The sequence below is a fragment of the Protopterus annectens genome, chromosome 16.part0 (assembly GCF_019279795.1).
Source record: "Protopterus annectens isolate FY-2018-M chromosome 16.part0, PAN1.0, whole genome shotgun sequence".
NCBI classification, from domain to species: domain Eukaryota; kingdom Metazoa; phylum Chordata; order Ceratodontiformes; family Protopteridae; genus Protopterus; species Protopterus annectens.
In genome coordinates, this window is record NC_056750.1 from 132,403,282 (window position 1) to 132,426,239 (window position 22,958).

Below are 22,958 nucleotides of genomic sequence, written 5' to 3' on the forward strand. Positions count from 1 at the left end.
AAAGGATCTATGACAAATGATCAAAGTACTGAATCATCGCACCACACAGGTTTGAACTCGATGCATCAAAAAGTCATATTACTGAACACGTAAAATACCAACATATAACAAGTCACAAAATGAAAACAAGTTTTCTCTTACAATCTGTTAATCTTACCACTGACTTCAGACATAATTTATCTGAATAGTGGTCACGTCAGAGGAAGGATTGTTCTGAGGTAAAGTGTAGGTTTGGAGGCAGAGGTTAGCAATATTAGTAAAGTGGAGTAAGAGGGCTGGGCTTCATGCCCAGCCTAGCCCTTGTAGCAGAAACAACAAATATAAACAGGCTATATTAAAACAGATGTTAACAGTGAAACATTACAAATTAGAGCACATCATCACCAACTCCCTTTTTTCATTTATTACATGGGGTTCTGGTGTCGTCTCAACTGTTGCTAACTCTCTTGATTCAGTGCCACACTCTTGCCTTCTTCAACAGTCATTCCTGACTGTCACGGGTCTTCTATCAGACAATCCATCCACCTCTTTGCTGGACACTCTCATTTCCTGATGCCATGTTCCTGTCTTCCCCAAATCTTATTCACCAGATTGTCTTTGTCTTTCTTGCTCATCTGCCTGAACCACCATAATCTGTTCTATGTGTCCTTCTCTGCAGTTGGAGCTACTTGGGCTTCTGCTGTGATGTTTTCATTTCATCATCTGTCCCACAGTGTGCATTTTAACATACATCTCAGGCACTTTATGTCCGTCACCTCTAGCTTCTTCAACTGCTCTACCTTTGCTGCCCAGTTTTCTGTACCATACAGTAGTACTGGTCACACCTGTTTTGTATTCCTTACTTTTCAGCTTCTTTGGCATTGTTCTACCCTTAACACTCTGTGCAGTTGGCTGCAGCCTCCCTGATTTTAGCTTTGATGTCCTTATTGAAACTTCCCTTCTCCTCAACCTCACCTGCCAGATACGTGAAGCTGTTATCCCATTCTAGTATTTTCTCTTCTGTCTCAATTCTCCGCTTCTTTTGACTTTTCCCATTTGCTGTCATTACAGCTGTCTACACACTCGGTTTCTTTCCACATGCCTTCAGTTTTGCATTCCATTCCCCCTATCATTTGCTGACGTTCTTGAACAGAGTCTGCCTATAATGCCACATTGTCTGCCTACAGCAACTTTGTTGATTTTCCCCCTCCAACCTGATTGCTATTGTAGTTCATCACCAGTATGAACAGCAGTGGCTTCAGAGCTGAATCCTAATGCACACTCACACCCACTGGGAACCCTTCTGTGAAACTCAACACTGTACTTGAGCCATTCAGTCATTGTACATAACCTGCACAGATTCCATCCATGTTTCTAGGGCTTGGAACCATCCCAAGACTGCCCAAATTAACTTTCTTGGGACTGTGTTATATCCTTTCTCCAAATCTAGAAACAACCAGTTGGGCTCTTTCCTCATCTCTAGTTTCTTCTCAACTATCTGTCTCAGTGCAAACATTGAGTCACTTGTGCTGCATCCCGATCTGAATCCAAACTGCTCATCTCCTATCTTGATATCTACTACTTCTTGTATTCATTTATCAGTTACCCTCCACAGAACTTTCATGCAGTGTGACAGGAGTTTGAAATCTCTTGTACTGCACACAGTTGTGAATGCCCCCTTTGTTCTTGAACACTGCCACAAGTATACTTATTCTCCATCTGAGATATACTTTCCTCTCCATACTGCTATGAGTACCCTCAGGAGTCATTTCTCCTCTGTCTCACCCAACATCTTTGATCATATTTGCTGTGACCTCATCTCAGCCTGCTGCCTTTCCTGACTTCATTTTCCTTAGTGCTGTTCTTCTTGGGTGGGCTCCACTTCTTTTTTCATCACAGGCTGTGTCTGGGGCAGTACAGCTTCTGTAAGGTTTTCTTCATTCAGAAGATGGTGGAAATACTCTGCCTTTGATGTCCTGTGGACTGGTGAAAAGGTTGTTGCTGGAATCCCTTATGAAGTGTGTCTGACTATCTTCTTTATCTTTCTGCTTTTGCCTTGCAACCTGATATAGTTTCTTTATGCCATCTACAGATTCACTTTCTTGAAGCTGGTACAGTACTTCTAATGCCTTGTTCTTTGTTATTACAACTCTTCTCTTAACCTCCTTGTTAGACAACCAGTATTCCTTCTTGGCCCAGTCTATCTTTTCTATCCCATCTTTTCTTGCACTCCTTCTTTCTTTTGATGACTTCCTGGACTTCTGCATTCCACCAGTAGCTTTCCTTATGTACCTTGTTTCTATACCAGTGTCAGCTGCATATATGTTCTATGGTCCTTACACATGCTGTTTTGAGGTGCTGCCATTCTGTCCTCTTCTTCCTGAAGTGCTTGAGACTTGAGTAATTCCTTAAATTCCTGTGCTTTCTATATAGTCAACTTCCAGGTTTTCAACCTAGTTTCTGTTGACCTTAGAGCCTACTTTGACCACTGCTTGCAGCTGATTGTGACAACCAGTGGTTTATTTTGTGGGCTGACTGCTTCACTGGGGATGACTTTGTAATATCTAATTCTACCCAATGCCCTTTCCTTACAGGAGGAAGTCTACCTGAGTTGCATGTTGACCACACTTGTATGTCATCTTACCCTTGTTGAACCATGTGTTGGCTACTATCAAGCCATTTGCCAGACAGAAGTCTAGAATGGCCTCTCCTTTAATCTTGTTGTTCCACCCATAAGGACTCAGGCAGTCCTCATATCTTGTTCTGTCTGTCCTGAGGTATACCTTCATGTTCCCCATTATCAACAATAGTTCATGTTGTCCTGATGATTTATCTAGTAAGTTCTGCAACTGCTATCTAAATGCACTCTTTTCCTCACTATCATAACACTGCAGTGAGGACACAGGCTGAGATTATGACTATTGCTCTCTCCTTACACTGGAGTCTGATGGGCATGAATCTGTCACTAATTCTGATGACATCCCTCACTGCCTCCAGAGGCCTCTCCCTGAACACAATTCCCATACCATTTCTAGTATGTTCCCTTCCTGATTATTTCACTATGGATCCCAAACCAAGTGGTGTTGCTACACTGCCCTTCTGTGTTGTTTCCTGGATACAAAGAATGTCCCACCTCCTCCTTACTATTATGTCATCCACTTATAAGCTGCTTCCTATCAGTGAACCCACAATGAGTGTAGCAATTCTTAGTTCATGTTTGAGTTAACAGAGCTATCTCAGGTAACCCAAACTGGGAAACTGGAAACTGGCTAGACAGAAGCTTACTGTCACAGGGCTGCTGGACTTTATGGCAGATACATACTGGTAATAGGGGCACATATACCCCTCCCACCATTAACATGGGACCCTTGCATAGATTGGAAGAGGCCAGGTCATCAACCCACTTATCAAGTGTAAATTCTCATGCCCATATTTGGCAACATTAGTCAATAAGACTGAATCACCTAGATCCAATTTTTACACAGTTGAGTGGCTAGCCCTGACACAACAGTCTATGATCCATGTTTTCCTATTCTGAAGATACTGCTCAAAACAGTTGATGCCCAAAGTAGTTGGTCTATTCCACTTTTCCCTCCTATGAGCACAATCTAGAGTCTGTTATGCGGCCTACAACTCCATTCCTGGGTAAGTTTGAGGTGGAAATGTGCAGAATGTTTTTGGGAGGAATCCCACAGAGGCACAGAGAGAACATGCAAGCTATACAGGCATTGGCCAAAGGTCTGGATCAAACATTGCAATTTGTGTATGGGAGGCAAAGACCTTAAGTGCAACAACTAATATAAACTTTACAAAATATTAATAATGGTATCAGTTTAAGCTAGAAACTATAAGAAGAAGGAAAGAAAGAGAAAAAAAAAATAAATAAACAAAAGAAAAAAAACTAAGAAAAAAAGAAAAAAGTTATATCTTCACACACACACACACACACACACACACACACACACACACACACACACACACACACACTCTCTCACACGCACACACAAGTTTTGTACTATTAGTCAGAGGAGATATCAAAGTGAGAAGAATAAAATGACAGTGTTGAGCGAGCTGTACAAAGTAAGGACATTTCAAAGTACTTAAACACTGCATGAATAGGGTATGATTTTTCTGATTGTTAATTATTTTGACAGATACCAATCAGATACAAATATAATGATTAATGCTGTTGTAGCAAATAACAGTGACTGCATGCAATCTGAGTATATCTAGTCATTCTCAGTTCACATGTGAACTAATTTTGAGCAGATTATACAAGAAGAAAGCAATCTGTCATAATACAATAGTTCTATTGAGCAAGTGCACAACAGAAATACCTCTGGGTTTCAGAAGATGTTTCTACATGTAACATTTTGTAAGATGTAGCATTCTTTTAAAGCTGCCATGACTGCTGTGTTCAACACCAACATGCAGCAAGGCACACTATACAGCACTTGCTCTAATGGCTTGATTCTGTGTTGCAGAAATGTGTGTATGCAACTGCCCAAAAAGAAATCTTATATTTTGCTTGGGCACTCACCAGGCACACTGTTTCATGGGCAGGACACATGTCCATGTGTACTGCTCATGGCTTCTTTACAGAAAATAAAATGCTGTTCAGTTTCATCATTAATCATATTCTTTCACACACAGTCTGTAAAAAGACTTAGGAACTATCAGTCCTTTTGAACAGTTTTCTTTGATTATTTGATTCTTCAAACACTGGATTATAATAAAATAAAACTTTCAAACATCAGCATTTTTCAACAGTTTTCTTGGACTCTTCTCCCACAAGGTCTGCAGTAAAACAAAATTGTAAATGATCTACCCTTTTCAATAAGCTTTACCCTTAACTTCTTTGCAAGTTGGTAGTTTCAACAAAGTAAATGGCTTCATGCAAGAATAATGAAGGACTGCAACAGTCATCCTCTTGCCCAAAGGTGGGGTGTCAATGAACCCAGCTAACTGTAGCCCTATAAGCCTGACCTGCCTCATATGTAAGGCTATGGAAAGAATCAATATGGAGTTAATAAAGATATGTAATTTACAAACTCTCCACCCAAATAAAAGGCAATTATCATGGGATATTAATGTTAGAAGAGGCAGTAGACAAAAGTACCCCCTATCTTGTATTTAATTTATTCTAGCTTTGGAGACCTTGTCTCAACAGGTTCATTATTATATATGGGGTATCCCCATGTACATGGAAATTTTTGACATGTTTGCAAATGATTGTATGTTAGCAACTGATAGGATGGGCCTTATTTTAATGGGGATAATTAACACTTTTGAATGGTTTAAAAAAGTTTCTGGGCTGAAGTGCAATTGAAATAAAAACATCCAACTTAGGGTGAGTAGAGTTTTGGCCTCAATAGTGGAGAAGCAGATAACCAGAATAGATGATGTTAAATATTTGGGTTAAATGATGTGGGACATGGACAGGATACTTGTAATTAGTAATTATTTGGCATTATGTCAGCAAATGTCTTTATAATTAGCAACCTAGTTAAAAAACTGTTCACATTAACTGGTAGGATTAATTGAATACAGGTAATGGAACTTCCTAGACTGCAATATTTTAGTAGAGACTTGACAATAATTTCTAAAGATGACTCCTGTCTAAAAAAAGTATACACACTTGGTGTGAAAATTTTGGAATGGGAGAGGGGTGAGAATAGCGGTTTAGGAAATGGGGAGGCATGCCAAGCTTTGAACTATACGCTTTTGTTTATGCTGCAGCATGTACCCAGGTGAAAGATTCATTTTACAAATCTGAGAGTGGTAATGCAGGACAAACAATTACCATAGAAAATGTAATGTGGGATAGGCTTACAAGATTATTGAAAGGGACTACAGGAGTGGCATTGGGAGTCTTGCTAATTGGTCTGTGGAGCAATCATAATAGAATATCTGGTAGAACTATTCATTGGAGGAAGTGGGGAAAAAAGAGGGGATAACACTGTCACTTCAGATGTGCAAGGAAGGAGATGCAAGTTTCAGAGGTAATTTGATTTTAGATTACAATTTAACCATGTTTTGTTTCAATTTGAACAATTAAAATCAATAGTTGAGTAAAGAGATAAGACCTGGGGAAGATATGAGCTAGGGAAGAGTGTGTGGGAATTCTTTGTGATGTTAATAAGGCAACAGTTGACAAACAGTTGCATGCAGCACGCTCTACAGTACTATTGTGCAGCACATATATGGGAAAGAGATGGAAAGGCTGAGATTAAAATGGTGGCAGAAAGAAAGTGCTAAGTTTTCTAAGGAGGAATGGGTGAGTTATCTAGGCGTAAGAGACAAACAGAAAATTCTTCTGGAAGCTTGAGGTCAGTATATCCACTGGATACATCAATGGTTTAGGACCTCACTGCAGTTGATGCAGGCCTCTTGGGAGAGGAATTTTGGCAATATGGTGAATTGGAGGTGAGTAACATTCATATGTTTGGCAGTTATGTTTTCATACGTTAAGTGCTGGGCTGATGTAATGCAGGAATGGAAGGATATATCTGTTGCCCAAATAATTAATGACTGGAAATTTTGCCTTTTAGGACAGGGAGGAGAACAGAAATGGAATTGGTTGGAAAAGACCATAATCCTTCTGTTAGGTGGCTGGGTCAAGAGAAGCATGGAAGGGAGAGCTTTTTTGTAGGAAGGAGGATAATGTGAGTAATTTATCAGGACTTATCATAGAGTACAAAGTGACTGAGACAGTAGCAAACAGAAAGTTAAAGTTTGTTTTGAATGGATTAAGGTTGGATCTGTGATACTTTTTTAACTCTAGGGATTGAGTAGATACAATATTTTGGATAGAATGGTTAATGGAAATGGATTGTTGTTTGACTTTGTCTTCTTTATGATGTGAATTCATGTTTTATGGTTGTTCTCATTTAAATTAATATTTTAGGGGGAAAATACTCTCCACTCAAATCAGTTTGTACTTGCTAAGGGCTGTTCCTGCCTACTTAACCTGGTTAACTTATTTGATAAGGTTACTGAAGCAAAGGATGAGGACAAAGCAGAGCATACAAAGGTATTCTACACCATTCCACTCGCGGGTATCATAGATAACTCTTCAATGTATGTCTATGTAACTCTTTGGATAGCAGCTCTACCTCCTCCAAAAGTCCTGTCACTAGTTGTGTAGCCCAGGGTTCAGCCCTTGGGACACTCATAGGATCATAGGAAGTTCCTAGGCTAATGGCACTATGGCCTTTACAAGCCTAGCAAAGTTACCCTTGTTTCCACAATCAGCACCTATTGCCCCTGTCCCAGAGAGACACAAGTAGAAACCCTGGGGTGAATTTACATTTACCCATCCAACCATCCAAATTGCATTTGAAGAGGGCCAATGAGGTGCTCTGTTTGACATGAAGTGGGAGTCTGTTCCAAAGGTGTGGTAACCTCTGAGAGACAAAGCTGTACCTCTAGCAGGTTTTATTAATGTCACATACCAGGTTAAGGTCTTTAGAGTGAGTAGTGGATATGCAGCATTTCCAATAAAGCATGGCCAGAGATTGTCCTATATGCAAGGCAGCGATTTCCTCTGAGTAGTAGTATGAAACAGAATAAAGTGACAGTGATTTCAGCTAATCCACATAGGAAAGATGCTGAAGTCTTTGAATTTTCCTTGGGAGGAACTTTTGTGGTTTCTCCAATTGCTGCAGGCACTTGGAAAGGTACATACCAAAAGGGGCACTGTACTCAATTTTTGGTCTGATGAGGGAAGAGTACAAGGAGATTATAACTTTTTCCCTGAAGGCAATTCTCTTACTTATGAGATGAGCAGTATAGGACGCCCTTCTTACCACCGTGAAGATATGATGATCAAAGGTAAGGTTGCTGTCAACCTGTGTGCCCAGGTCTCTCACCAATGAGTGAGTACTTAGGGTGTTGCCATTAATGTGGCAGTTAGCAGGAACATCACCCTTACTGAAAGGGAGGATAATACATTTTTTCTTTGCATTGAGTTTAAAGCTGTGACTTTGGCATCAATCATTTGCTTGTGTAAGACCCTCTTTGGCATTTACTTCTCAGAAGTCAATGCAAATGTTAAGGGTTCATGGCTGACCAAGTTTGCAGATGACTGTAAACTCAGTGCCATCATAAACTCCACAGAGGATACCAAGATCCCCCAAGAGTGCCTTTCCCAAACAGATAGCTGGTGCCAAAATCATGGACTTAAAATTATGCCAAGAAATGTATAATTCTTCAGCAAGGATGACTTCTCTTGTAACTATCACATTGACAACACACCCTTAAATGTTGAATGGGAACCTATGTCAATAACAAACAGTCTTTTGATTGCCACATATCCACTAGTATAAGGAAATCATCCTACAGCTTATATCTAAAGGTAAGGTGTCTAGGTCCAGGTATTGTCATTCCACCATACTCATCTCTTATTAAGCTGATCATTGAATATAATACCCCTTTTGGTATGTATCTCTCCTAACTGAATGACCGGTACAATGTCTCACAAAAATTCATGGGCCTAAAGCATACAGACTTTGCAGACCATCTCAAAGCTTTGTCCCTCTCCTCAGTATCATACAGATTATTAAAAGGGAATCTCTGCCTCATCTATACAGCCTCAGTACTCCCTGTCATGTCAGATCTATTATACATTCACAAATCCAATGGTAGCATGCCCATCCCACTCAATGGATCTCAATCTATTTGCAACATAAATAGAAGATGTTAAAGGGATGGGTAATATTTCACAGAAAATATCTCTTTTGTAGTATTGTTTTCCACTCTACAAAAAGTAAAGAACTTTTCTTACTCTGTTCAGCATAATTTAGATGAATGGATGGGTAACTGCAAATTTACCCCCAGTAAGCACCAATGTCTCTCAAGGATAGCAAAACAAATAAAAGTCCCAACATATCCTTGTTCTGCACACTTCTGGATTATTTATATGCTGTGTATATAATGGTTTAAAACTACCATGTGAATGTAACGCTGGGCTGATCACAGATCAACAACCTAGTAAACATTTATGACCCTATAAACCTAATGGCGGTGATATATATTAACAGTTATAATAAACAGACAGGGCTTGACAAATTTATGCCAGATTATCTAAAATGGGAAAAGGCAGCAAAAGGAAGGCTGTGAGAATTCTTTGTAGTAAAAAAAAAAAAAACAGACTGCACCAGTAGAGAGCATTAATTCATTTCTCTTTATGAACAGTTTAAGGCTGCCACACCAGATACAGTTTTAGAGACCGAATTGTCCAAAGAGCAACACAAATTGCATGGCATCTACAACAGATAATATGAAGAGATACTTACTGAGGGTTAGACCTCTCAACTCTCCAGATTTTCACAGAATCTCCAGATTTTTGTCTTATATTTTTGGTCTGTTCCTCATAAAATTAGTGGTTTTCTGTCACATCATTGAGGATTGAAATAATTAAAAAAAGACAGACTTTGAGTTTCAGACTTCATTTTTTTTTCAGAAAATGGAAGAACAAGTGGGGCACGGCTAGCACACTCAGCGGCAGTACTGACTTTAGATGATTGTCACTGTTAAAGTGACACTCTGACCCCCTATGTAAAAATGGGAATAAGGAGTCATGGGTGGATGGCAGAGGAAGGTTTTAGGGCTACCCGAACAAAAAAAAAAAAAAAAAAAAAACAGAAGAATCTGTCAGTGTTAATACAGCATCGAGTCGACTGTTAAGTACGCTATCTCCGTGAGATTTCAAGAGCTACGCAAATGTACTGGTAAGGTACAGTTTAGTAAATTACTAACATGGTGTGCCTTCTTGTGGTGATTGATTGTATCACTCAGAAAATGCATGCTAACAGAAACCTGTTATTCTGACATCTTTCTAATTATATAAGAGCATGGTTTAATGTACCTTATACTGGGCATTTGTCCCTGAGCCATCTTCGTTTAGCTTTTTCCATGATTCTTAAGTAAAGAAGTTGTAAATGAATACAGAGCAAGTTGCAATGTATTAAGTATTGCTATGCTATGTCTTAGGTTCATAGATTAGTACAAGCTAACTGCCCTTTTGTGCCATTTAAAGCCTAGTAAGTTACCTCATGTGAGAGTGAAACAGTGCACCAAGGTAATCACCTCAACCACTATGCCAGCCTCCCACACTTGTGAATGTAATGCTCTGAAAGTCTGAAACTGTATTATTTTATTAATCACTTTTCCGTTTGGCTAAGGGTTACAGTGCGCTCCCTTCATTTCATGGTCAGTTTGCTTATTCCTGTAAAATATAAAGTGTTAAGGGCTAGTGATGCTACACCATAAAAACTGCACTGCCAAACAACCTGCGGACCGGTGATCCGCTGTGGTGACCCCTGCTAACGGGAAAAGCCGAAAGAGAACACAGGACATCACATAGCAAGAAACTAAACTAATAGCTGATACACAAACGAGCCGTAGCAGTTCTGTATTTGGCAGTACAAATCTACCATTTAGCTGTGTTATACGGGAGCTCAGCTACAACATGGAAAAGAAAGAAGCAGAGCAAGTACTCGCTAAACATGGCTTTTAGACATGACATAGCAGCTCACCGCCGTGCTAATTACAAGTTTGCAGCTTTCTGCATAAATAACTTACTGGCGACCTGAAGTGATGTCCCTTTACTTGAGCCAGAAGTGGTGGCACAGAAGATGGTAGAGCTGTCCTCAGTCCGCAAATCCTGAATTGTCAGAATGAATTTCTTTTCTGAAGTATCATAACTTGGGAAGAATTTAGACCGCAATTCTTGGGGCACATAAGACTTGTTAGGATCTTTATGATGGCATAACAAGTGCTCAATTTCCCACCCTTTGTACTGTCGCAGCCAATATACATTATCTTTAAGTCCCGTAGTATCGCATGGCAGTGTGATGGCCTGTCCGAGCTCCTTTACTGAAAAAGTTGGTTTCTGGGTTATTTTCGCTTCACCCCAAACACCTAAAACATCAACATAATATTCATGAACACTGCAATTAGCACTATTTATGTATTAATAAATAAATTAAGGAATTAATTAACTTTTAACACTGTAACACTGTGATTTCAGTGGCAGGAAAGAATCTCAAATATTAAATATTGATGAAAACCGAATAAACAAAGAAGAAAAAAACATGTCAGATGTTACACTTTTCATCAGTTTCAAGGTAAAAAGGCCACATAACACAGGCCAGTAATACATAAATAATCCATTATTCGTTTGCTTGACAAGCAGACCAAAAACATCTGTAAACAACGTGCATGAAATAAATCCGCACCTGAAGCAATTCGTTCACGTACTTTAAATAAATAAATAAACAGATATCACGGTACACAGAGCCAGTGGGAGTCTCAGTCGTATTATCGAAACGAAACCGCTTATTCCTTACATTAATTTTATCCGTGCTGTTTTATTTTATTTTATTTTACTTATTAAAAGTACGTACATTAAGGAAGACTTAGCACATTTTCATAAACTGCACAGATATATAGTTAATTTAAAATGTTTGTGATGATAGACTGAGAGCACAATTAAAAAAATCAATAACTATCAAAATGGCAGTAATATACAACAAATAAACATTCACTAAAGAAACACTGAATAAACATATGTAGCTAGCTCCAACACATTCATATTGATAGGACAGTGACAGTGTTTCCAGTTTTGAAGCGAATATTTTGTAAATAATTTTGGTATGCAAAATAGTTGTGGTGTGTTAGAATTAAGTTAGAACAACTGTGTACATTGAAGGCTATAATAAGCATTTACAATGCATTTCAGTTTGATCTACTTACTAAAAAGAAAAAGAAGAGTCCATGTGCAGAAGTTGGCCTCCATACTGATGCAGAAATGAAATCTTTTTCAGTGTCTATAATTATTTAAAGTGAAAATAGGAACTGGTTGCTTGGATACAATTTACAAAACTGTACAAATTGTAGTATTCGCATCATCCAACCAATAAGAATGTAGTCTATAAAAAAATCATATTATTGCTTCAAATGTCCTTACAAAACATCACAGCCATACCTTTCAACTGTCCGGATTATCGCCCAATGTTCAGAATTTTGCCTCATATTTTTGGTCTGTTCCTCATAAAATTTGTGGTTTTTCAGGTAAATCATTGAGGATTGAAATCATTAAATAATGACGGACAGTTGTGATTCAGAGTTCATACTCTGCAGAAAATGCATGCTAATACAAAATCTGCTACTCTGTCAACTTTCTAAATTTAAACGAGCAATAATTAAAAATTGCCTCTATTTTTGTGCACCCCCCCCCCCCCCCATTATTTTAGGCTTTGTCCAGATTTCTTGCTAACAGGCTTGTATACCACTTAACAAGGTAAAAGATAGCAGAGATGGGACTGTAAAAGATACAATTAAAATACAATAAAATATCTGACCCACCAACTGATATGTAAAAATCACATTAAATCTCTGCTCTACACCACTTCAGTGTGCATGGATACAATTAAATAGTTCAGAAGCCTATGATGAAAACGTGATGCAACAATCCTTATAGACAACTGTCATGATAAAAATTACTGGAAAAAAATCACACCTGCAGTTTGAGGGTGACTCCTTATGTGCCTGCTATTACTAGCTGTGTTTTAATGGAAAAAAACTTTTTTTTCTTTTTAAGGTAAACAAAAAAATCATAAGAAGTTACTAGGCTCTGAGGCCCTTACAAGCCTAGCAAAGAATTTAGCCCATTTTCCGACAGTCAGCATTAGATGCCCCTGTCCAGCAGGGACACAGGTGGAATCCCAGGGATATATTTTCTGTTCCCCATCCAGTTATCCAGGTTGTGCTTAAAAAGGAATAATGAGGTATTCTGCTTGACCTGGAGAGGAGTCTATTCCACAGAAAGAGTCTCTAGGACACAAATCTGTCCCACCAACAAGTGCTATTGATATCACAGACTAGGTTGAGGTCACGCATGCGTGCAACTCGAGTGGAGCTTGACTTGTGGATATGTAGCAGTCCCATCAAGGCGGGGTCTGAGATTGCTTTGTATGCCAGACAGAGGTCACCTCTGAGGAGTCTGTATAAGACTAGATAGAGGGACAGGGCTTTTAGCCTGTCTTTGCAGGGTAGATGTTTGTCCTGGTGAGGAACCTCTGTGGTCTCTCCAGCTGCTGCATGTGCTTTGTAAGGTACATGTCAAAAGGGACATTGTACTCACCAGTGGTTCTTATAAGGGAAGAATACAGGAATGTTATGACCTCCTTGTCCCTGGATGAGATACCCTTCTAAATGACTTGGGCCATGTAGAAAGCCTTCCATGCAATGGACGCAATATGGTGGTCAAAAGTCAGGCTGCTATCAACCTGGGTGCCCAAGTCCTTCAAGACAGATTGCATGTTTAGGACCTTGTTATCAATATGATAATTTTTGGGGATGTCACTCTCCCCAAAAGGGATGATGATGCATTTTTTGACATTCAGTTTGAGGCCATGTTTCTGGCAATAGTCATTTGTTTGGGTGAGACCCTTTTGGAGAATGTCCTCATCACTAACAGAATTAATGACATCACCCAGCTTGCAGTCATGTGCAAACTTGGTCAGCCATACCCCACTGGTCTTGACCTGTACCTCAGAAAAGTATATCCCAAACAACAGAGGCCCCAAGCCTGATCCCTGATGTATGCCACTCATTACTGGTCTACTGCTTGAGGTGGCATCCCCTACTTTGACTAGGTGGGTTTTATCAGTGAGCTAGTATGCTACCAATCTGGTAACATACAGATTGATGCCTAGTTGAGAGAGTTTATGTATTATACCTGAGTGGGGAATAGTATCAAAGGCTTTGGCCAGGGCAAGGTAGGCAGTGTGCACCATCTGGGTCTATATTACGACACCAAAATGGCTAAACACCGAACGTTGTTTCAGCAACACATAAAGAGCGAACTACAAGTTAAGTGAATGGCCAGATCACTATTTTTTTTCCTATGGAAAAAAAATTAGTAGGCCACCCAGACACGACACACCAGCTCAAACATTACAAAGTGGGGGGGCTTAGCCCCCACACCTCCCTAACTAAATATACCAACTCTGAGATCACAGTACAGTGGGGAAAAGGGCAAATTCATGGCAATGGCCAAGTGTTTTTTCCCCAGGAAAAAAAATCAGTGATCTGGCAGTTTGCTTAATTGTAATTTGCTTTTTATGTGTCACTGAAACTGCGTTTGGTGTTTAGCCATTTCTGTGTCATAATATAGACCCCACCATCTTCCCCTTGTCCATGGCTTTCTTGAATGTCTCAAATAAGTCATCCAAGTTTAACAGGCATGAGCTCCCCTTAATGAAACCAAACTGTGTGGGATTGAGTGTTTGGAGATTGCCAATGTCCTTGTTAATGAGGTCCATGATAATCTGTTCCATGGCCTTGCAGATCAGGCTAGTTAGGCTGATAGTTCTATAATTTCCTGGATCAATGGACATGCCACCTTTGTGCAAAGGGATGACAGTTGCTGCCCTCCACTCGGCTGGGACAAAACTGGTACTCAGGCTTTCACTGAATAGGGTGCCTAATGCTGTTGCAAGTTCTTGCCTGAGTTCATGTAGGATGCAGCTTGGGATGTTATTGGGTCCTATGGAGGCTGCATTTTTTGGCTTTGAGAGGGCATTGATGACTTCCTCCCTAGAGATAACCAGAGGGGGGGGGGGCAGCTGCTGAGGATGTCCTTTTTTACTGATGGGGACACAGAGGAATTAAGTTTTCACTGAACCTGTCTGCCAGCAGGTTGGCTATATCTACAGCATTTGTGCATATGGTGTCCTTGACCACCAGTTCTGAGCAGATCTAAGTGCTTCTTTTGAGACTGTGGACATATATGAAGAAGGCCTTATGACTGTCTTTAGTAGATGTGGCCAGTTTGGACTCAAAGGTTGCTTTGAAGGATTTCACTAGTGGTCTTATTTGCTTGTTCAGGCTAAGGACAGATTGCTTCTGATTAGGCATTTGCTCCTTCTTGGTCATGGACAGCAATTTTTTCCTTCTATTACAGAGTTTCTTTATTGCAGATGTCCACCACACAGGTTCACTCATCCTTGCTCTTCCTTGAGGAGGAGGATTTTGTCCTGTCAGGTATTCCTGATTCCATGCAGCTATATAAATGCTTGTATAGCTCTTTGGTGTAAGTTTGGACATTTGTGTCAGTTCCTATGGATGGGGAGGGGGCTGTGAAGCTGTTTACACCTTCCCTCAGGAGATTGCAATCAGCTTTGGAGAAGTTTTTTGTTTGACCCTAGCTGGGGGGGGGGGGGGGGTCAGGGGAGATGGTGACTTCAAAAGTGGCTGCTTTGTGGTCGGATCTTAACAGGGAAGATGACACTGCAGGAATGCTGCAGTGGTTACTCATATTGGTTAATATCAAGTCCAAGCTATTATCATCTCTTGTGGGAGTGTTGACCAGCCGGTCCAAGTCATTTGCATTGACGAAATCAAGGAATCTCTGGGCATTTGTGTTTTGTCATGAGTAGTTCTCCCAGTCTATGGTTGGATAGTTAAAGTTGCCCAGGAGCAGAATAAAGGGTTTAATCTTGATAAATTTGAAGAGGTCCAGATAAGTGGAGTGGGCATCTTGAGTCAAAGTTGTGGGCCTTTAGCTAGCTATGATTTGAATAAGGGTCTTGTCAACAGTTAACTGCATCTGGAGTATCTCCTGTGTGTCATACTGTTTGACCAGCCTGGAGGTATGTATGTCTTTAATATATATTGAAACTCCATCAGCTTTTGCTTTGCTGCCCACGGTTTGTGGTCTAAATGTATGATAGGATGAGTCACCTGGTATGGCTGGGGTGCTGTCCACAGCTTTGAACCAGGTTTCTGTGACTGCACAAATGTCAGCATCTTCCAGGGTTAAGAATGTTTGCAATGAGTGCAGTTTCATGTTTAGACTCCTAGTGTTTAGCAGCATGACCTTTAATTTGTGTTTTGATGAAATTTTCATGTTGGTAGTTATGACCTCATAGCATTGTCTAAAAAAGGCACTATGGGGAGGCAAGACCCTTTGTCAGAAGCCTGAAGCACAAATAAACATTATTGGCTTGCAATGGGCCTCCTAGTAAAGTACCTTTCCAGAATCTCACTTACTAGCTGGCTTAGTCTTCACATTGTAAAACAGACCTTTCCTACTGAAACATTGGTGGATTTACTCGGGGGGGGGGGGGCTAGGGGAGTTAATGCTCCCCCATTAGCATTACCAGCAGCAGGGTTACAACAAAAGCTATTTTTCAGTTGTGATTTGGTTGAGTCCAAATCAAGACTAAAAATCAGAATATTACCATACTGCCAAAAGCTGTTGTGGGCTGAGCCAGAGCCAGCGCTAAGCAGCGGTGGCTATGGGGGCCCACTCTGGCCAGGAGGCTTCAACACATATTTAAAAAAAAAATAAAATTATTTCCTAACAACACGGCATCTTCTCCTTTAAGGAGGACCATGTGTGCATTGCACACAAGCACACACGCCAAGACAGATATAAACAAATTCCACACTCACATGTGGAATTTAAACTAGCCGTTCTGGTATGAGCAAGTGTGTGCGAGTGAGTGAGTGTGTGTGCATGTGTGCAAGCAAGCAGACAGAAGGTAGGCAGGTGTGTGTGTGTGTGTGTTTAAAATACCTCTGAATGGTCCAGATTTAGCCTCATTGTTTTGGTCTGTTTCTCATAAAATATGTTTTTTTATTCAATTAGAGGATTGACATCACTAAATAAGGACATATATATGAGTTTCAGACTTCATAACCTTCAGAAAACACATGCTAACACAAATCCTGTTATTTTAGTAACTTTCTGGGTTAAAAAGAGCAATAAGTTAGAATCTATCCATATTTCTGGGCCTTTGTATCCCCATTACTTTAGGCTTTGTCCAGATTTCTTGCACTAAGAGGCTGAGAGGTATGCATACCTCTCAACTGTCCAGATTTTTGCCTCATATTTTTGGCCTATTCCTCATAAAATTTGTGGTTTTCTAGCAAATCACTGAGAATTGAAATAACTAAATAATGTCATACATTTGAGTTTCACACTTCATTTCATTCAAAAACTGCATGCTAACACAAATCCTTTCATTCTAGCAACTTTCTAAGTTAAAAAGAGCAATATTTAAAATGTATTCCTATTTTTGGCCATTGTATCCCTGTTATTTTATGCTTTGTCCAGATTTCTTGCACTAAGTGGTTGACAGGTATACATACTTTGTACCTCATATTTTTGGCCTATTCATCACATAAATTGTGGTTTTATGGCAAATCATTGAGAGCTGAAATAACTAAACAATGCCATACATTTGCATTTCAGACTTAATTTCCTTCAGAAATTGCATGCTATGATAAATGTTACTCTAGCAACTTTCTAAGTCTATAAGAGCAATATTTATAATCCATCCCTATTTTGGGACCTTTGTTCCCCCATTATTTTAGGCTTTGTTCAGATTTCTTGTACTAAGAGGTTGAGCGGTATAGAGGTATGGTGGGTAATACCCTAGTTGGCGAGGGCAGGATAGTCAATTAACTTGATCAGGCTTGACCCTATAACTTGGTTACAGGAGACAAGAGCCTGAATCTTCTATACTAACTACCAGACTACTGAAGGAAGTGTGAGATCCAGTGGAGACAAGAGCCTGAATCCACTAAACCACCTACCAGACTGCTGATGGAATAGTGAGTTTGAGTTTCAGTACATTTTCAGGGAATTATGAGCTTCAGTACATTTTCAAGGGATTATGAGTTTCAGTGTATCATGGAATTGTGAGTTTCAAGGGAAGACAGGTTTAATGTTCATGAAAAGTCTGTTTTCAATGTACAACTAATGGTTTTGTTTAGCAAATGGCAGTCACTGTTTGTGTTGTAGAATTTGAAAGAAGTGTTAGTAACATAATTGCCCTTGGTGCAGAGGACTGTGGATTCTGCTCCCGCACCATGTATATGGAGTGCTGATATTGGAGTGCCCTTTTGACTGCTGATTACTTGATGCATTTTAAGGGGATAGAGGTTCTGCACTCCTGAGTGTATCCTCATTTGTATGATATGCCTAGTAACTATGTACTTGTTGTTGGCTTGTCAGTCAATCCCTACTGCCATATTACTAGTTTACCAATTTTTTTAATGTAACATAGGCAATTAATTCTTCAAGGGCAGCAGGCACTGAATTTGTAGATGAAACACCAAAATAGAAAATTGTTTGCCAGTAGCAATCTCTTCATTAGTTACAGATCTCTTTAATGTGAAATTATTTGGGTGACTTTTACTTCTGCAGATATTGTGCTTATTGACTGATACTGGTGGATTATAATGACAGAAGCTAGACTGGCCTTTTATGGTTGAAATTTTCTGAAATGGTTAGTTTTGTCATTACTGTTTTTTACAGTTTCTTTCACTGCTTACTGGAATAATGTTAAAAACTACACATTTAAAACTAATTCTAACAAGTGGTGCTGTATTATAAAAGGAAATAATACAATTAGGAAGGCGAATCAAAGAACACATACATCTATGTATGGCCTTATAATGTGTGCAAGGAGCATATGGTTTGAAAACAGCCCAAAGGTAAACTTAATTCTCTACTGGCCAGATGCATTTTCTTTGAATACGAGTTTTCAAGCCATTTCAATGAATGAGTTTCAAGGGCAGACAAGTTTACTGCTCATGCTAAGCTGTTTTCATTGTAAGACTGTACTGTTTGTTTAGCAAGTGGCTATCAGTGTTTGTGCTATTTTATTTCAATATCTGTAATCAGTGTAGAAATAAATAAGAAAACAGTATGCACATTGACAGGTTTGAACAGTGTTTATGGCAAACAGGGAGAAATAGCCAAGTAATGGAATACTGGAATGGCTGGTGAAGGTGCTGCTGCAGGGGGTAGGGGGTTGCTGCAGGAGGGGCTGGTCTGGGGATGCCAATCTATACCCTGCCTTGGGCCCCATTTGACCGTGATCTGCCTCTGATTGTGGGCCAAACTATAATCCTGAACAAAGCTGCAATGTATACAACATATGCACAAAAGGTCTAAGGCTAGAAAAACTGGGGTGAGTCATTTTATGAGTTTCCACATTATGGATTGAAGGAGGTAAGTTTTTATTATTTTTCTTAATCCTGGCAGGATCAAAGTAAATATAGGTGGAAGTACATACCTATTGCCATCTTTGCTCAAGCCTCAGTCAAAACCAAACAACGGCCTTCATTTCAAAGATGGTTGATTTGGGAGATTAGAGTAGGAGTAAATGTTTGTAATCTGTTAGCTGTAAGGCAAAGCTTTACTGAGATTGTAAAGATCATCAACTGACCTGAGAATATAGATGAACATTTATACTAAAGAGCTTAAGAATATCCTAATTTTTACAATTCTAACACATTTGCTTATGAATGCAAAAAGTATATTGTATCAACTGAAGTTCCATTTATTTTGACTCAGGAAAGTACTACTTACTTGTTTTCTTGTATAACTTAAGATTTCTTCAACTGTTCTTTAAATTTTTTATTTAGTTGTCTTAATGAAGTAGTTTTATAAGGCAGCATTTTAAAGTATTTTGTTTTTGCACAGTTAACTGTTTATGCATTCTTCAGTTAATACATACCAGAAATAAAAAAAAATATTAAGATATTTTGGAGTAACGGACTTCAATTGTTGTTTAATGTATATCACACATTTTAGCACCATTAAGTATGTACATATTTTGGGGGTTTTGTTTGATCTTCGACTTGTTCAAGTTGCCTACTATTAAGTAGTCAGAATGCAAATTTGAGATGTCAGAAGAAACTTCCTCTGACGTGTGCCTTTACTCTGAGTGCATTCTGGGAATACTAGAAGTAGGTTTGTTGAGACAATTAGCACTAAAGTGACTGAAAGCCTCACTGGTCTTCTGATTTAATAAGTTACTTCTGTGCTGTATTCCTTGAATATGTATTACTTATGTTAATATTGTCTGTCAGTATACCACAGAGTTTAACGCTGTGCTGTAGTAACAAGTTTAAGCTGTTTGTTTCATAGCTTCAATCCATTTGCAAATGGTGTAACTCTTTTGCTCCTTGGTTGCATTAACAAGACATTGATGCCTACTAGGCTTAACCTGCTTAACATATGAATGAGTGAAATTTCAGCTTTGTTAGTTACCCCCACAACTCTAGATGTGTGTATTTTTATTTTAGGTTACAGTGTTTGAATTTGTTTAGGGCATGTTGCTATCCATTTATTTGGCACCTATCCATCAAGCAGACAGAGGCATCTTATAAGTGCTTGCTCACCCAAGCCTTAGTATACTCTTTTAAATAACCTTAGGTTACCAAAACTTGGCAAATATATTTGAGAAACACACCTAGGGTTAAAAAATCCCTGGGGTTGTTAGCCTACTGTACACATATAATCCACGAGGATCAAGTTCCAAAATCAAGGACATTTTCCTACTGTACATATATAATCCACGAGGATCAAGTTCCAAAATCAAGGACATTTTTAAAATTGGCTTTCATTTACTTAGAAAGTTTATAGAATAGCAGGTTTTGCATCAACACAGATTTTTCTAAGAACACCAAAAAAGTAAAAAGTATAAAACTCTAATGTCCTGCATTATTGATTGGCTGGTAATCCTCTGTGTTTCTAGAGAATACCAGAAAATACTGAAAATGTTATGAGAGGGTGGACAAAATATCAGACAAACTCAGGGATGTTCAGAAAATCAAGGACAGTTGACAGCTATGTGGAAGGGTACTGAGTATGGGGGATGTCGATGTCTATGGATGAAATGATTGGCCCTTATGTGTGCTGTTGAAATTTTGGCTTAGGAGGACTAATGTGCAGTGGGATGAGACAGGCTGGTAATACAAGTCTTACTGTTTCTGTGAAACAAAAATACACTAATGTGATCACAAACCTTTTATCCTGACAGGATCATTCTGGACACTGTGAGTGGGAATGGGTACGGGGACTGTCTGTTGATAAAATTGCAGATCTGGCTTTGCAGGCCTAATGTGTATTTTGTTGAAGCAAGGTGGAATTGTAGCTGTTGTTACTGTTTCTGTGAAGCAAAAGTACATTAAAGCAACCATTATTTATTTATTTATTTATTTTTTATCATGGCAGGGTCAAACTAGATAGTAAGAGTAGGTTCTAGTTATATAGAGGCTATATATATATATATATATATGGATAAAATTACTTGTTTAGCTGTTTACTTTTATAATTCTAATGTTGCAAGACTAATGTCCGTTTTGGTGAAGTAAAACAGAATACAAGCTGTGACTTTTGTTATGTGAAACTTCTTCTTCTTTTTCTTTCGGCTGCTCCAGTTAGGCTCTTACCTGGCATGTGAAACAAAAATACATAATGTGACAACATTTATGCATTTATTTTCATTCTAGGCATGTCAAACTAGATACTGCTGGTCAGGCAATGGGTATGGGGGGCAGACTATGAATGAAATAATTGGCTTTGTTTACTGTTGTATTTGTATTTGGGTGAAACAAACCAGAATACAAGCTGAGACTACCACTACTGTGAAGTAAACATACATTATGTAACTACATTTTTTTTTACCCTGGCAGAGTTAAACCAAATACTATTGGATAGCAAATGGTTATGTGAACTGTTTTTTTTTATCATCTTTATTGATATATTACTTAAGACATAGGTAAGCATACATTTATATAAAGGAAAGCAAATCATATTAACATGTTCCCAGCTGAAAATAGTATACGTCCCATGTATTCTTTTGTATGAGTATCATTAATCCAAAATTATATAAATTGATAAATTCCTGCCTTCCCTTAAACCTCACTCCTCCTCCATAACAGTATTCTGTTTGTAATGTTCCCACAATTTCATTCTTTTTCTATGTAATTTGCTCCTACCCTTTTCTAAAGATCTCACTTACAGTTCTTTTGTCTCTGTTACAATAATCAATACTTCTAATACAGTTGGTTTAGACTCTGATTTCCATTTTGCAGTAACTGCTTTTTTGACAGCCCTCAGAATTAAACTTAACAAGGTCTTACTATATATAGGCAATTCAGATCCTGGAAAAAAAATTCCGTAGTTACACCCATTTTCTCACCCAATATATCTGACAGAGTACTCTGTATGGAATTTTTATAGTCTGCCAACTCATTACCCTCCAAAAACTTATCACACCTCCAATATTTGTCATCAGCCTGAAGAAAAATTCTTCAGAGTCAGCTTTGGGTATAAAAATGCCTATGCAAACACTATCAACCAAAAATCCTAAATCTTCCAGACTTTGTTGGATATTTGGAAGCCTTACACATGTCCTCCCATTGTTTTCTTGTGAATTTCTTATTCAGTCTCTCTTCTAACTTCTCTCATTGATTCATGTGGATATCATGAATATGTCATATGCCCTGCTAATTAGCCCCTTTTTAACATCAATTTATGTTCTAAAATCAGTTAAAAACTCTACCAGTGCAGGTCTGTCACTTAGGATTCCCCATCCCTTTCCTCTTTGCCTATACTCTGATATCAATCCCTAAAAGTGAAGGCACAATATAGTCTGCAGTCCAGACATCTTCTTGGTGTCTTCCCATTGTATTACCTTATCCTCTCTAGTTATTTGTTCCTAATACCTTGGTTAACTTGTCATTTTTCCAGTAAACTCCAGCCCCCTCTTGCCTATTCTCTGAGCCCTTAATTGCAGCCACCCCTACCAGCAAACTCTCCTTTCTCCATTCTCATGTTGACTTAGTTCTTAGAATACTTTGTGTTGCTTTATGAATATAATATTCTGCCTGTCTCTTGTTATTCTCCTTCAGGATCTGCATCCAAATTCTCATCTCTCCTTATTTCTTGAAGTTCTCCCAGCTTCATTATCATCATCCCTTTGATTATAGTTTTCTGCTTATGTTATGTATATGAGCCTTAAATGTGTAGCTCTGAAATACTCCTTCAAATCAGGTAGTCCTAAACCATTTTGTTCTATTGAAAGGTCAACTTCTCCCACTTGATCCTTGCCCCCCCGATAAATCCTTCAACTTTTTATTACTGTCCACAACTTCTCCTCTGATAT

At 38.9% G+C, this 22,958-nt stretch overlaps 1 protein-coding gene across 1 annotated transcript in view; it reads right to left on the reverse strand.

Moving 5' to 3' along the window:
* The window catches only part of LOC122790533 (immunoglobulin lambda-1 light chain-like), a 199,508-nt gene extending 176,881 nt beyond the window's left edge, over positions 1-22,627 (reverse strand). The window contains exons 1-2 of the mRNA XM_044058081.1: positions 22,600-22,627; positions 10,564-10,902 (exon numbers count right to left, since the gene is read on the reverse strand). Of these exons, the coding sequence (XP_043914016.1) occupies positions 10,564-10,902; positions 22,600-22,627 (367 nt within the window). The remainder of the gene's footprint in view (positions 1-10,563; positions 10,903-22,599) is intronic.
* Positions 22,628-22,958: the final 331 nt, after the last annotated feature.